This window comes from Camelus dromedarius, chromosome 4 (assembly GCF_036321535.1).
Source record: "Camelus dromedarius isolate mCamDro1 chromosome 4, mCamDro1.pat, whole genome shotgun sequence".
Classification (NCBI taxonomy): domain Eukaryota; kingdom Metazoa; phylum Chordata; class Mammalia; order Artiodactyla; family Camelidae; genus Camelus; species Camelus dromedarius.
This window is the reverse complement of record NC_087439.1, coordinates 50,702,367-50,719,922: the sequence shown is the minus strand read 5'-3', so window position 1 is coordinate 50,719,922 and position 17,556 is coordinate 50,702,367. Positions and strand designations below refer to the sequence as shown.

The 17,556-nt window shown below is 35.0% G+C and overlaps 1 protein-coding gene across 2 annotated transcripts in view; it reads right to left on the bottom strand.

Moving 5' to 3' along the window:
- Window positions 1-1,507: 1,507 nt before the first annotated feature.
- Window positions 1,508-17,556, bottom strand: part of AGPS (alkylglycerone phosphate synthase) — a 119,868-nt gene continuing 103,819 nt past the window's right edge. For both annotated transcript variants that reach the window (XM_010991217.3, XM_064484929.1), the window contains exon 20: window positions 1,508-7,204. In XM_010991217.3, the coding sequence (XP_010989519.3) occupies window positions 7,083-7,204 (122 nt within the window). In that variant the 3' untranslated portion in view covers window positions 1,508-7,082. The remainder of the gene's footprint in view (window positions 7,205-17,556) is intronic.

The following is a 17,556-nucleotide window of genomic DNA, read 5'->3' as shown; positions in this document are numbered from 1 at the left end:
CGCATGGTAGGCATTCTCCCTTCCACTGAGCTGTACCCACCACCCCCGGTTTATGAGTATATTGAAAAGAAAGAGACATGCCTCTAAGGGCAAACACAAGCAAAAGTAAACATGATGGCAGTTAAGATTCCATTTGTTTTTCCAAAAGGTAGCACAGGAAATTGGGGCAGCAAGCTTTCTTAAAGGATTTCAGTCTGGCAGCTGACGATGTTAAGTCAAGTAAGCATAACTGCATGTTTAATGTTTGTCTGGCATAAATGTCAATTCATTGGAAAAAAGCCTATTTGTTGACAAAATGTAAAAATAATAGCATGTCAAGTGGAAACATAGCTGCCTGAACCCTGCATGCTCTTTATGGATGTGTTACTGGGCGGGCCCTTGTGGTATGTTACAGACACCTGCCATTCCTTGGATGAGAATCCAGACAGTACGTGTCTCAATTCTGCTGATGACCCAAAGCTGGATGGCACAAAAAATATTCTGGGTAAGAGGCAAATTCCAAAATTTTGAAAATCTGGAATGAAATACAGTAAGATACAAATTTTAGTTAAGAATAAGTACAAGTAATGAGGCTTTAAAAGTTCAGCCTCCAGGGAGATGTGGCCAAAATGGCACATGCAGAAAAGATAAACTCAGTTCAAGTTCAGTGTGAGGTGACAGTGCAGTGTCCCCAGAAAATGCACTAGCGACTAAGGAATATTGGAATAAGGAATCAGGAAATCATTAGTGCTGTTCTGGAACATACAACACTGTGACACCAGATCTTTACGAACATCAGATAGGCACAAATGATGAGGTTAGGATGGTGAAGCATCTAGAACTGACACAAGCAAAAGCTGACTGGGAAGACCTGAGGGAACAGGAGCCGTCCTTAAATAAGTGGAAATCTGCCCTTCAATAGAGCAACTGGACAATTCTTTACAACTAGAGAAAACAGAAGTTACATTAATGGATAGAAGAGGAAGACAGATTTCAGTCTAATAAGCAAAAACCTCTTAATTCCTGAAAAATCTCAGAAACTGAGAAAAGGCTTGCTGGAAAGGGAATAAATTCTCATTTTGTCACAGCAAATATACAGGAAGACTGGTTATCCATTTGTGACCTGGGGGATGGGGAGGTTAGATAGCAATTATGTTTGGGAAAAAGTAAGATGAGATGATTTCTCAGGTTCATTCAGTCTAAGCCTTGTATCAGGCAGGTAGAAAACTGCTTTCTTTAAGTAAATACTGTAAGAGCTAAAATTTTAGTGTGGCAAGTGATTACTGAAATGTATCAAGTCAGACTGGGTTCAACAGGTCTGATCCTCAGTCATTTCAGAGCCTAGACGGCTACAACCTTTTCTCCAATGTGGGAACCACAGGCAGGGACAAAATCAGTATCCTTCACTATCAGGGAGGCTACTTAATGGGACAGACTGTACCCTATTTATTCTCAGTATATCTTGATGCTGTCAGCAAAGATTAAATGGAATCAACATTAAAAAAAAAAACACTTTCTGTAACAATGAGTGGTTTTGGTATTGTTTTATTTTTTTTCCCAGCACATCTTAAAAATCACACATGGGCATTTGCTTATAGAACAGTACAGTCTAGGAAAAGCAATAAAAGGAGAATCTAAACATACACTGAAAGCACAGTATATAGGCTATGTGTTGAGCCCTTGTGGAAAATAGTATGGCTCAGTCTGAATTGACAAAGCTATGCTGGAATCTCTCAGAAATTTTCCCTCCCACCTCATATCCAATTTAAGACTACCAATAAAAAGAGAAGAATTGTTGGTATGCATTAGTTACAGCAGTATAATGGCTTACATACAAGTGCTTACCCACATGTGGTTCCCAAAAGATGACTACAGTACTGGCAGGAATACGTACTGCCTTGGAGGAAGACTCAGGATAAGATATTATTCAAGTCAAGTTGTATCAGAGCCAAAGTATTTCACAGGCTTAGCAAAAAAGGACAAAAATTGAGAAATATAACCTACACATATTTCTTATAAGATTTATCATTGTTTGGAAACAGAAATATTCATTATTCTGAAGGCACCATCACACAAAAAAGGACTGACACACAACATAAGGAATAGGTACCCCAGCCCACCCTCCCTACTCCAGGCTGTGCTCCTCAGGGAGCTGTGTGAGCAAACATCCCAAATGTGTAGTGCGTGTCTCCGGGACTGAGTGAGTATGCCCCACCCACCAAGTCACATCCTAGGGCTACTAAGTTGGGATAGTAGGAATGAAAATGCAAGACGTAGAGTACATGTAAATCCCAATGACTGAACAGGTGTATGTGAGAGTACAGGTCCACCACACAGTTAGTTAAATATGCTAAAAAAGGTGATCGAAACCAACACTGGGGAAAGGATGTTCCGTGTTTCTGCATACAACTACTTAATTCCTGATGTGTTCTTGAAGAGGAAGAGCCTTGAATTGCTAAACAATCTGTCTCTAAAGACTCATCCTCTCCCACCCATTTTAAATAATGGCTATCTCATGGGGAAAAAAAAAATCCCAACAAGGCACTGTGAGCTTTGGGGAATATTCTTTAAATAGCTCAAAAAATAATTATTTTAGAAACTGTATACTAGCACAAGAATTTCATGTCCTTTTTGGATACATGAACAACATTACTTTAGGAGGTAAACCATATGTTTCACAGGGTACTCATGCTGTTTGTGAAAAACAATGCCAACAATAAGATGCCTTAAAAACATGTATATATGCTGCTTAGAAATCCACACTAAAAACATTGTTTTTTCCTTCTCTCTCTCTTAGATTTGAAAGTTCAGAGTCTTTGAAAAACATTCTTAATGATACTTAATGAGTTATTTTTGTTTCTTGTGGGGAAAAAAAGTATAAAATAATCTTTGGGAACCAAAAAAGAAATCTTTTCATACTCACAGAAGTAAAATTACTTAATTCTGTGATGGTTCTTTGGCTTGAGTGTTCTGTTTATCAGTGGTCCTTACTCACGTTTGTTAAGGAATTGTTGTGGTTAGAAGAGCACGAAGTGCTCATTCTTTGAGGATCTTCCAAGGTTCAAATGGGAATGCTTCAGGTGCACAGGAGACTAAACACCTCCTAGGAATATAATATTGATTTAGAATAATTAGAGAGTAATAAAACCTAGCTAACAACATACTCAGCTATAAATCCAAAAGGATTTAGTTATATTTAGGTTGCACCGATTATACTTCATTAATAAAATTATAAAAATTAATTTTGTTTTCAAATCAGTGGAAATATGAAGATGAAAAACTAAAATTCAAAGAAAAACTCAGATGCAAAGAAGAACAAAGGGCTTCACACTCCCTCTAAAGAAAAAAAAAATCTTAGACCCAGGTCCATTTTATTAATAACATGTTTCTATAATCTTTGACATTACAGGTAGTTTTTACAGTTAAATATCACACTAAAGACAAACACTGTTTGGCTTAGGGAGCAGAAAGCTGAGTAACTTACATCCTTCATGTCAGACACCACATTTCAATAGTTTAAAACAATCTTTTACAGTTTCTAGATTTCAGCATCAATGTATACATTATTTCCTTCTCAGGAAGTTGTAATTAATAAGGATTAAATGTATATATTGACATGTGGCTCATTTGGGAACGTGAAGCCTTGAGCAAAGACCAAGATTCGTAACTCGTAAAGCCAACTGTGGTGCTGGATTCTTCAATCCTAACCTGGCACTTATTTTCCGCTTTTCTCCACCATGAGCTAAGTCCTAATTAAAATCAAAGCTGCTAAAGATTAAGTGGTAAACAAAAAACTATTAAAGCTGTCCTTAACTCCTGTCTCAGTGTTTCTTAAAATGTAGATATGCTTTCCACAGAATTCTATCTTGGCTGCTTTAAGCACCAGCACACGCAGTTTGTGAATGGATCTACAATAGTTTGTGTTCTCCATTTACATAGAACAGATGTTCAACCAAACTCAGCCCATTTGAACAGCCAAGGTTACAGGCTTCAGCTTGGGACCACAGGGCTTCTCTGATCAGGTATGTTTAAAAAGTTGCAACTATAAAAGAATATGACAACGGAAAATCTCTGGAGCCAACATGCAAAAGGCATTTTGAAAAATGCAAGCGAGGACTCAGCAGTTACTAAGAGAATATTCTGAAAAAGAGGTTTTCTTGCAACCATCTGTATCTTGCATCATACACACACCGATGGAAGCTCATCCTTCATTGTGCTTTTGTTTTCCAAAATGCATCAACACAGCTACATATACTACAAGGCTTCCAGCTTCACAAATAGCTTTTAAGTAATAGTATTACAATATGAAAGCGTTTAGGAAGAAAACTCCCAATTCTCTGAAGAGGAAAGAATTTAATCCTTTTTCTTTGTGGCAAATGCTGGGCACAATAAACATGTGGCTTCTGCAATTCTTACTAAACTAAAAAAGTTCATGTTACTCAGCATGAGACTAAACTCACTTATGCACTGTCAAGTGCACCAAACATTAAGGCAACAGTTCTCTAAGGGTCAGTAAAGCCTGTTCACTCTGAGTCTTTAATATTCAATGTCATTTCTCAGTAGCAGCAAGTTCCCATTCCCACTAAAACCCCAACCCAGATATGATATCTTCAAATAAAATATTAGAAATATGACTAATTTAAGAAAGACAAGTCGGTGTTATGCAGTACTGAAAACCAAATAGTCTACATAAACAAACTTACTCAAAATGAGTTAAGATGCCTCACATAAACAATGTTCCCCAGATTTTAAGAAGCCATTTTCAGATATTTCAGAAATATGAGGCAAGGTTTTAAGTACTTCTGTGCATATTCAAGAACTCAGCTCTCCACAAATGCTAAGTATATGCTGAAGCACCTCTCAGAAGCGGGTGTGTGAAAGTGGGGAGAGGCTTTCTGGTTTACTAAATCAGAGTGAAACAGTACTGAAGAGTGTTCATGTGTTTCTAAATGATCCCTGTAGAAATGATTCCAACTGCAAAATGTAGTCCTCACTGTAAAATCAAGGCTGGGGAGTTGTGCATACATGGGAGAAGAAAAACAAAAGCATAAATCACTAATTTCCATAAGGTTCATGTAGAATAGTGAACTAGTGAACCCAACAATTTCCGGTGTTACATTTGTAGTTTCCTAATATCATATACAGATTTCTGAGGTTGCTGAAATCTGAACTTCCTGGGAAAGAACGTTGTAACAATCACGTGCAAAGGAATTGATCTGCTTATGAATCTGTAAGTTTTATTAAAAAAATTACTCAGAAACATGTATACACTCCATTGAGATTAGTACTGTATTAATTTTGACATTTTGATAATCATTAATAATTTTGATAACAGAGAAATTACCTTCATGAATAGATGTATTTTTTAAAGCTGAGATTTTTATAATTCTAGAGGTCAGTGTAATTTCCCCATCAAATATCCAACTATTTCAGATATCAAGGGCTTTAAGTAAAGATCTCCTGGAAATTTTATAATTAAAAATAAATCACCAGTGAAGAGAGGCAGCTTCTAATAAATAAATAGTTTCTGTTGTTAAACGAATGTTTCATTTTGATTTGCTTACAGATTTAAGTTTATTAGTTTGAGGCCAATTTTATTTGTTAAAAATTATTTATCATTTTGAAGTCTTAAAAATATCATTTTGTCAGTTTTAGATTTTTACTTTTCTGGTTAAGGCTACTTCAGATATAAAAGGTATCAAACTGCCCAAAAATACTCTGGAGCTGTTGCTACACAGACAGTGTGTCCTTTTAAAGGATCGTCTGCATTTTGACTTAACATTAGCTGATCAAATATTAATTTTAAAAAATTATCAAAAGTTAGGTATTGCATTAAGAAAAGAATCCATCTCAAAATATGAATCATGAACCTTGACAGACAGTGACTCAAAGTAATCTTTTCATTTATTTTAATGTCTAGGTTTGAATGTAAAAATGTTTGTTAAATGTGGTTAATGCTCTCCCTTTTAAGAAATATATTTTAAACTTTTGATTATGGCATGTTTATTAATTTTTTTTAAATTTAGGTTAAACCAGTAATTCAAAAAAAAAAGCATTAAACTATTATTAAGAACTAAATTGAAACTTTACTTTTACATGAAAATTTATCAAGTTGTTTGGGTTAATTTTTTTTTAAATGGGTTTTGTCATTGAAACGGGTTGAGGTTTTCAAATTCAGTAGCTGAATGATGACTGTGTTTCTTTAGCCCAACAATTCTTTGAACTGGAGACATTCAGTTTAAGGAGCTTTCCTTCTGCTCCCATCGCAGCTTCTTCTGAGTCTCAGCAACAAGAATGTGAAATGAGAAACATTAGGACTCTATGCTGAATAAAGGCATTCCTTTCGTGGCAAACCTGTTCTTCACGTACAATGAGTGATAAGTCAGCTTTTCTTATAAAACATATTATGAATGAATTAGGATTTAACAATGTTATCTCAGTGATACAAATATAACTCACACCTCAGTAGAAACAGAAACATGGAGAACAAAAATCGTGTCCCCTGACAGAACAAATCATCTAAGGATTTAAGGTTTTATAACTATACTAATTTCAAAGAAAAATGTAGGCCAAGCACCTTACAGAACTGAAGACATCCTAAGTAAGAGATTGCCTATATTCTTTCATGGGTACCCTCCCATAATGGCCTACTTACACTAGAATGCACTCTTAAAAAAACACACATGCATATCACTCCTCGGTAGAATCTTTCCCTAGATAGCTGCTTCCCAGAAACTTTTAAAAAGAGGCTAGAGAAACAATAGATGACACCAAATTCTGCCTTGTTCTCAAGAAGAAGCATCAATACAAAACAGCTGGCAGCATCTTCTTCTGAAATGACAACTGGCAGCCTGACTGAAATTTGAAATGACAACCAGTTGGCTGTAAACTGATGTACCTACAATGAGAGAGATTTAGGAAGACCATCTGTCAATCCATAGATGTAGGAACAAAACAAACTACAGAATGGAACAAACTTATTTTAAACCAACAAACAAATGTAGCTGAAATAAAGTCCATGATATATTTGATTACTGGTATAACCGTAGTTAAAGATTTCAAAAAAAAAAAAAGTGACATTTTTCATAACAATAGTAATGGATTTATAAAAGGTTTCTGTTTCCAAAGATGTTATTGGGGTCCACATATTCCTTGACAGACTTCAGCATCCCAAAGCCGACATCAGAGATACTTTCCTTTAGCCACTGCTTCCGTAACTTGCCCACTGGAAAAACAAAATCAAAAATGCTTCAATATACACTACGATGCTGGGAACCAATCAATCTTGTGACCATGAATGAGCAAACACTGTGTGATAAATGCTTTTATTCAAAAATGAGAAATGTTTTGCTTTATTTGATTTATTGAGCCCACCAGACTATCAAGCTCATTAAGCCCAATGTATTCCCAAGGGAAGCCTGTGCTCCACAGTGTCTCCTTTCTCTGTAAACTAGAAAATGGAGATGAAGTAAGCTTGGACTGAGATGGCCCATTTTACAAGTAACAAAATGAGAAAAATATGCATTTCAAAAGAACCCATCTCCTGTCTTTAACAAAACATGCCAAAGTTTCAGAGAAAATGAAGTTAACTAAAGAAAAATATCATATCCAGATGAACTTGTTCGTTACACTATAGCAAAAATGACAGGATATATATTGCAAAATATTTTAAGGAGAACAAAAGCTTTAAGGAATTTAGAACATCTGAACCTTGGACTTAAGAAAAAAAAATCTGGGTATGAAGGTTTCCATTTTCTTTTCAAATGACTTTAAGATAAATTTGCATATTCAAATAATGGTTATTTTCTTCCTATTGTTTTTCCTGAAGTAGAGATTTTTTTAGGCACTAAATAAATCAAATACCTAAACCATCTTAAATTCAATTATCTGCTTTTATACACTGCGTAATGTTTCCCTTCTTTGTTTCTAGGTCTTGCTAATTTATTCTGAGAATAATGAAGTAATATAATGGTTAGCAGCATAAATTATATTTTAAAAGATACTCAATGAAAAAACATAACCTTTTCTAAGTAGAACTTTTGTAAGAAAGTTACATGTACTTAATCTATAAAAGTGGCATTAAAAAGCAAAGCAGGATGCTGATCTGTGGCAAAATCAATAAATCTTTTAATTTTCGGGTAGGACTATTTGTGGTTAGTACTTTTCAAATGTATTACTGTAATAACTGAATTCAAATGGTCATTTTCCACAAATTTTCATTAATGATCCAAAGTCATCAACAGTGATTTAATTGGCCAACTAAATTGGGAAGCCTTCTTTCATTAAAGTATTCAGCCTGTCATTCTAAAATGCACTCCCATTTATCAGGCTGTAGTGACACACCAGAGCATCTGCCTTTTGGAAACCGTAGGTACCATTTTAAGCTCAACTCAAAATGTCTTTTGTGTGCAGTTCTCCAGGAAACCATCAAATTGTCATTAAAATAATAAATAGCATCTCCAAAAGCAAAATATTTCTGCTTGGCTTCTAGAAATAAAAAAGCATTGCTGGTGTTAAGATAGGGGAAAAAAATCTTAAATTCAAAAGAAAAATTCTGGTTTTAAAAGAGCTCTAAAACCAGAAGCCAAACAGCACAAATTCTTATTCATGCAACCTCTACCACCTAAAAGCTGTTCTACCAGGTCCTCCTACTATCTCTCTATGGGACGGCTCACCACAATGCCCCAGCCTCAGTTTGCTCATCTGCAAAGGGATTAGAAACAACAGAATCTCTTCACCTCAAATATCTTAAGCATTTTTCAAAAAGCTACAAATTAGCTATTTCCAAGTTTGCTCCAAGGTATTAAAAAACAAAAAAACAAAAACAAAAACAAAAGCAAAAAAACCTCTACTCTGTGAGGAGTAGAAGTGGCATTACTATAAGCTGCTGACACTGAGGCAACTCAAGAAAGCAGGGTGAAGAGCAGTCAATGCCAGTCTCCACTGTTATCTGTAATATAGCTTCACTGAATGTGTCCTGTGGTTATGAATGTAATTGTCCTGAAAAGACTGCAAACAACTGCTCCAACAAGATGGGGCACATTAGAACCTCAGCAGGATGCCCAACAGCTAGCTTGTCTGCCTGGTTTTACACCTCTAGTAATAATGCAATTCCACAAGGAACTGAACCATCATCTGAGAAGCCACCCAACAGCCATTGCATATTTAATGAAGTCGCTCACCAAGCGCTGGAAAACAGAAGGTGCTTGGAGTGCATCATTAGTTCTGTCAGAAGGATAATTTACACATCTATCTTGTCAAATTTTCCATGGTTTATACTTTTACAATAATCAATCTAACATACATTTGATTAGTGAACTAGAAAGCAAAAAAAAAAAAAAAAAAAAAAGGCAGTACAGGCAGCATAGATGTGGCCCCTCATAAACATATTTGATAAAAGAATTTAACCCCTTGATGCCTTGATGGCAGAGGTCTGTGAGCTTCTTCTGCTAGTGATAAAAGATTCTGAACTGAGTTCAGAAATCGCAGTTTATGCAATTAAGGGGACTAGAAATCTTTTTGGTTTTCCTTAACAATTTATGTCTACTACACTGGAGGATAAAGGTAGCAACAGAAAACAGAGTTTAAGTGAAAATGCTTAATGAGTGTTTCTGATAAGCGATTACTGGAAACAGTCTTCATAAAATTCTAGAGAACCTTCTCTGGCTGTCTCAGATGAATTGATAAATTAAAAAAACAACAATGAAAGGCCTTAATACCAAGGAGGGATGCCACATTTCAAAGTAGAAGACTTTTATTCTAAAACTAAACAACAACAATAATGTCATTTGTACTGTCTTTATTTGCATTGCTAGGCATCTGAGAAGTTAGCTGACTGTACTAATCAGTACACGTGTAACACATGTGTGCACAACCATATAGGAGCTGCTTAAACATTTGCAGACTCATTTTCAGGAATGGAAGAAATGGTACTCCGTCCTTTATGTAGCATGCCATATTGGATGGGGAAATGGATGAATGAAAACAGCAAATAACAGGAGGCCAAAGACTATTTCAACATTCCTTGTATGCACAGTTATCCATGAAAAGGCATGTGTACATTCATATCACATGAAGCTTATTCCTCTTTCTAGACATGAATTATCTGATGTGGGATATTCATGACTACTGACTCAACTACATTCCTTTGACTTCTGATCCTCTAGAAGTATAAACCTAGCTTGAGAGTCAACACTAGAGCTACAAAAAGCCAAATCCATCATCTCTGAAAACAAGCAAGGACCCTATATACCACAATTCACAGTTTTTCTACATATACGATGCTCAAAGTACTTAAGCCAGATATTCAAGAGTCTTAGATGAATTTTTAAAGCTACAAAAAACATAGGCCAGCCAAATACTAAACATTATATAGAAAACTAATGGGAGGAAATTCCTTTTCTGCTTAAATTAAAAGTGGAGTTCACTTTTTTACAATTTAATTTCTTACAACATATATATAGACTGAATAAAATAAGTATTTTGTGTCCTTCCACAATATACAGTATATTTTAAAAAACTGTACTTTTGAAACAGAGAAAATAGAAGCTTTTGGGGTCAGTCTTTGAAATCACTGACTCAAAAGTTCCCTTTGGACGCTAATAGCTCCAAGAAAGAATGCATTTAGTGAGAAGATCAACAGCATAAAAGAATGAACAGACATATATACAAGGAGGATGGGTAACAGGAGTCTTGTGTGTTGAAAATGTGGACATGCGTGGCCAGCCTAGCTACCAAAAATTATCTGGAACTATTCTTTATGGTTTAAGGGACTAAAGATTTAGCAGAAACTACCACATCTTAAAAGGGATATATGTAGGGTCTGCTAGCCAGAGTTCTTTTCAGCCAAATTTAAAACTTTTTGAATGATGAATTTGATTATAAAGTTGAAAAGATTTATCATATACTTACTTAAAAAACAAGTTATGAAATGAGTTGTACATTTAGAAGATTACTGAAGCTAAAGCTCAGAAGTAGAATTCAGCCAAAGCTAAAAGCACCTATTATTATAACAACCATATTTCGAAAGTTCTAATTTAAGCATCATGGATACTTCTTTAGCACTAGTCTACAGGTCAGATCTAAGAAAGAAAATCTAGACTTAGCTGCTTGTATGAATGATCTGAGCATTGACTCTGTATTTCAAGATTTAATTAATCCAACTAAACCACTGATGGATTATGTAAAGAACAAGTGCTAACGGGACACCAACCTCTTGCCAGGTGAGGTTCTTCTGGTCCCAAGAAACTGTACTGATGAGAATAGAAGAGCAATGGACAATTTCTGCTCTGTGGGGTATCTAGTGATCTGACTATGATGATGTTTTTTGGGAGGGAGTGGCGTCGGGTAGCATTCAACCTGAAAAGAGAATTTAGTTGTCCATTTGTTTGTGCTACAAGGCACATTTTTGTGTGCATGTTTGGTTTTGGTAGAGGTACATGATGAATGTCAGTCAACAGATCTCCAACTAAGATATGCTAACATCCAGTTTTTAAAGGCATATAAGATGGGACTATGACTATCAAAGAGTCTAATTTAATGCTTAGCGGATACTTAAAGTCATGTTTGATTTCTTTATTAAGTCATCTATTTTCTACTACTAATGATACTTCTGATATCAAGATGACAATTTCATGGATACCACAGATTTTAACAAAGGAATTAAAATTTGATATAAGATTTTTCTCTTATTAAGTATTTTTAAATGTCAGTTTTCTTCATACTTAAGGTTTCATCTGTGCAGTTTATATAGTAGCTCTAGGATTTCAGAGATTCTTGAATAGGTTGTTAGAGATTATGAAACAGAAAAGTTTGAATTACTAAGATGATAACAGATCACTAGAGCTGGATTCAAACCATCTGTCTTCAGAACACAATCAAGTGCTAATTCTGCTAGAGGTCCCCAACAGATGGCCTGACACACTTAAAATTTAAACCAAGTGGCAATTAATGCCTATACAACAGAGTTGAAAGCAAGCAAAGAGGCCAAATAACATGAAATAGACAAGGATAGAAAAGAATAGAAAACACCTTACGCTCCTTGAAGACTTGGGCCATGTTTTCTTCATTTTTGTAGCCCTGTTGCATAGTACAGTATATGCCACACAGTGAGAATTCAAAAAAATGTTAGTTAAAAAATACTGAACCACAGTTATCCATAAGCCACTTTAGATAAGGGGTAAGGATGCAAATATCTAGGAAAAGCAATCTAGGTTTCCGTAATTTCCTTTGGTTTTTATCTGCCTTGCATTCCCTATATTCTGACATTATTTCCTGGATGTATTCAGAGTTCTTCTATAGCAGCTAAGATATGAGAAGGTATGTCACAGAACTTAACTCTCATTTCCTTCAAATCTCTAGGAATCTTTGGACTATATCAATAGTTCTCAAAAGAGGCAATTTTGCACCCCAGGGGACATTTAGCAATGTTTAGAGACATTTTTGGTTGCAGTAACTGGGGTGAGGTTACCACTTTCTAGTGGGTAGAGGCCAGGGGATGCTGCTAAACATACTACAACACACAGGGCAGCCCCCACAACAAAGAATTATCTAGCAAAAAATGTCAACAGTGCTAAGACCAAGAAATCCTGGACTATGCTTCCAAAGGTCTATCTCAGGAGCCCAGTTTCCAAAAAAGCAACATACCTTCACTGCTAAACCAACTGGATTAGCAGTAAATGACTTATTGCCATTGCAAGGTGACCTTATTCTAAATTTGAGCCTATTGACCAAATTGAAAGAAATTCTGGAAATAGTGGTATAGCAGACAGATGTTATACACTGAGAAATTCTACCATTAATGACAAATGTTACTTTATTTCAGAACTTAACTCCTAAAGACTTGAATCTAATGTCTACTGAAAAAAAACTTTTAAGTCATATTTTTGGAGCCATTTCCCCAGCCAATGTGTGAAAATACATGTGAAATAAAGCTTCACAAGACTGTCCAAAAGAACTTTCTGTGAGGACAGAATGTTCTGTATTTGCACTGTTTAACACAGTAGCCCCTAGCCACATGTGTGTATTAAGCACTTAAAAGGTGAATACTGTGAGAAAATGAATTTTTAATTAAATTAAATTAATTTAAATTTAAATAGCCACAAGTACCCTAGTGGTTTCTGTGTCAGACAACAAAGAACATTAAAAATTAACTTTACCTAAAGTCACTTTTAACAGATCTTACACTTGAAAATATCTATTAGGATTAACTGTTTGCTAATCACCTTAAACTAACTTATAAAAAGTTAATTATTCCGTAACAACATGATAATGTAGTAGAGGTATCCTGAGACTAACAAACATCTAGTACTTAGAAGAGTCTTGGACATAAAATTGCTAGGAAGAAAAAGTTCTCTTTAGAGGTCCAAAGAAAAGTGGTATTGTCCAAACCATCCATTCTCTCCTGGTGGCTGAAGCTGGAAGCTACTGCAGGTATATAAAGCACAAAATAAGAGATGGCAAACACAATGCTATCCCTGCCCTTTGCCTGGGACTGGGCACCTGTAATTGCATGGGTGGGAAGGCACAGGGATCAATACATTCTTACAACAGATTTTCTGTCAGCTCAAATCTTAGAATGTTTATCCTAAGATATAGCTGAAATAGTTAAGTGTTCAACTACATACAGTTCATTAAACTGGCTCTTACAGTCTGTTCCTAGAATCTCACTATTTACAACATTACTTCAGTGGAAAAATATTATAATCAACTTAAAAGTTTTGTGAGAAAAAGCCAGTCACAAAGAAGAAACTGAAGGAAAAAATTAAAGAGCAAGACAACCTTCCTGTTATCTTACCATAATCTGATAAAGATTCAATATTGGAAAGGCTATACTCATCTGGTAGCTATCAAAAGACCAAAATCATAACCAGCATATTGACACTGACATAGTCAAGATACAGAACATTTCCATCACCACAAGGATCCCCGCATTGCCTATTTATAGTCAACCCCCACCAACTCCTGGAAACCACTATCTGTTCTCTATCTCTCTAATTTTGTCATTTCAAACGTGTTACAGAAATAGGATCACAAAGTATATAATCTTTTGGGATTGGCTTTTTTTTACTCAGTGTAATTCCCTGGAGATATATCCAACTTGTTGCATGCGTTCATGGTTCGTTTCTTCTTACTGCTGAGTAGTATTCATGGTATAGATGTACCACAGTTTGTTCACCCACTTAACAGCTGAAGGACACCTGGGCTGTCTCCAGTGTTGGCCTACCATGAGTAAATCTGCACTGAATGTACATGCACAGGTCTTTGTGTAAACATAAGTTTTCAGTTCTCTGGTATAAATGCCCAAGAGTATAACTTGGGCTGAATGGTAGTTACGTTTGATTTTACAAGAAATTACCAAACTGTTTACAGAATGATTGCACCCCTTATGTTCCCACCAGTAATGTATGATTGATCTAGTTTCTCTACATCTCTACATCCTTGCCAGCATCTGATACCGTCACTATTTCTTAATTTTAGCTTTCTGTTAGGTGTATAGTGATTTCTCATGTGGTTTTAATTTGCATTTCCCTGATGGCTATTGATGCTGAACATCTTTTCATGTGTATATCCTCTTCAGTGAAATAATTCATGTTTTTTGACCATTTTTTAATTGGATTGTTTGCATTTTACTATTGAGTTTTGAGAGTTCTTTACATATAATAGATATACGTCTTTTGCTGGATATGTGGTTTGCACATATTTTCTGCCACTCGGTAGCTTATCTTTTTCTTCCTCTTAGCAGTGCACACAGCAAATGTTTTTAGTTTCAATGAGATCCAGTTTATCAATTTTTCTTTTAATGGACTGTACTTTTGGTGAATAGTCTAAGAACTCTTTGCCCAACTCAAGATCATGAATATTTTCTCTTGTTTTTTTCCTGAAAGTTTTATTATTTTATGTTTTACATTTAAGTCTGTTTTCTATTTTGAGTTAATTCTGGTATAAAGTGTGAGGTTTAAGTCAAGGTTCATTTTTTTTAAACCTATGGATGTTCAATTTTTCCTGCACTATTTGCTGAAAAAGCTATACACTGACTCTACTGGATTGCTTTATATGTTTGTCAAAATCAGTTGAACATATTTATGTGAGTCTATTTCTGGGTTCTCTACTCTATTCCATTGATCATTGTGTCTCTCCTCCAGTACCACACAGTCTTGATTACTAGGCTATGTCTTGAAATCAGGTAAATGGATTCCTTTGACTCTACTCTTTTTTTCAAAATTGTTTTATCTATCTAGTACCTTTGCCTTTCCATATAAATTTTAGAATAATCTTTTCCATATCTACTAAAATTCTTGCCGGATTTGACAGGAATTGCATTCAACTGGTAGATCAATCTAGGGGGAATTGATATATTTATACCATGTCCAGTTTTCTACCAATCCACAAAAACACTCTGTCCGTTTATTTAGGTTCGATTTTTTTCATCAGCATCCCATAATTTTCAGAATACAGATCCTATATATATTTTGTTAAGATTTATGCCTAAGCATATACACATTTTGTTAAATGTTTTCCTTGGAGTAAATGTAAAATGGTATTATATTTTACATTTCAGTTTCTATATGCTTGTTGTTAATATATAGAAATGCAATTGATTTTGGTATGTGAGCTTGTATTCTGTAATCTTGCTGATCTTGTTTTTGTAGTTTTTTTTTAATTTTCTACAAAGATAATCATGTTAGTTATAATTAGTTTTATTCATCCTTTCCAATCTGTATGGCTTTTATTTCACTCTACAGGTTTTTAACAAATGGTCTCAAAGCTGATCTTTTGCTCATTCTTTTGAGTAGTCTCTTTTTACTCTGCTTTTAAAGTTCCTGATACTATTGGATTTTGTTAAGACCACAAAAAAGGCTAAGAGCAGCTACCCCATAATTATTCTCTGAACAATAGGAAATAATTTTGGTTAGGTAAAGACATCAATATGTAAACTAAGACTGGTTATATTTAATCAAGGTTTTTTACTTCCTGACAAGGACTTAGGTATAATTTTTGCAAATAACAACTTAAAAACTTAAGTCATAAATTGAAATTAAATATATGGCTGACATAACACTGCTGTTTAAACTGACCAGCTCATCAGTTACAAAAACAAGCACCATGAAGATTAAGTTAAGCAGGCTTTATATTTCCTATAGCCTCCAGTTCCAGACTACATCTGTTTTCTTTGATACACAAAACCAGAGTTAAAATAGCGCCATTTATCACAGCATGATTGTAGGCAGACAAACCAGCCTGTCTGTTTCCAGATAGTGAAAGCAACTGTTATTAATCACAATTATAGGCCAAATCCTCTAAGAGAAATTGCATCAATATTCTCCCAACCCCTAGCCCTTCTACTCTTGAACTCAAAAACGGTACTGAGAATGTCATGACACTGCCTGAAGGTCAGTAAATAACAACACTACTATGAGGTTGCCTTGATTTTTAAGTTCAGGATACAAATTAAGAAAAATCTTTTCTCTACATAAAAACAGGCGCTCTCTCAAAAGCTCTATTATTAAGATTTAGCAGGATAATTAAACCCACTCTATTTAACATTTATATGGAAAGATTTCTGCTTTATAAAACTAAATAGCACAGGATATTTGAAATTTACAAATTGGATGATTAACTTTAAGCAGAAAAGTATTTATGGAAATAGACATTTTTAATAGCAAATTTTGTAGCCAATAGTGTGAAGATAACTTACTATTCTTTCATATAACAGAACTTACTATAAACTGAGACTAACTGCAGGTTATAGATGAAAATGTTAAGACAATTGTTGGGTCATATCCCTTGACTGTATGGATCTTTTTCAAATAAACTGCAACCCTTTCTTCAGTGGTTAGAGTAGGGGTTTAAGAACACACACTAGAGTTTCACTTGGTGCTGTCCACTACTCTTACTTTTTCTTTAAGGCTACTATTTTTTTAAGCACCTACTATATACAGGATACTTTAGATGCTCTACATATATTATCACATTTAAGTTTTACAGTAATCTGTAGTAGGTATTATTCCCATTTTGCAGATGAGAAAGCTGTAGTTCAGAGAGGTTATTTATTTCCCTAACGTCACACAGCTACGTAAGGGCAGAGCCAAGAGTCAAATATAGATTTGATTACAAAGCCTATGTTCTTCTTTCCCTTCTGTTTATAAATCTCTCAAAACTATTTGTCTTAAGACAAAGTTTAAATGGAATTTTACATTCCTAATGCATCTAGGGAACACTGAAATGGCTGGTATTGTGCAGCTGTAGAGAAATGCACATTATTTTACCCTACTCTTCTACTGAATAACTGACTCCACTAATACACATTCTGAGGTATATTACAGAATAAATTTGAGCCTTTACATGATTAAACATGATCTTATACTCAAACAAGGCATGATTATTAAACGTCTGAAGCTAAATTAACAAGGAGGCTAATGCCATTCTAATGTGAAAAATTCAGAGATGTTTGAGAATTTGCAAAATTGCCCCCAATTCTGTGAGCATTTGAGCACTTTGCCACTCACTTAACATATACATTGAGCATTTAATCCTATGTAGAACAGCCAGTCACTCTTCTAGAGACTGGGAAACACA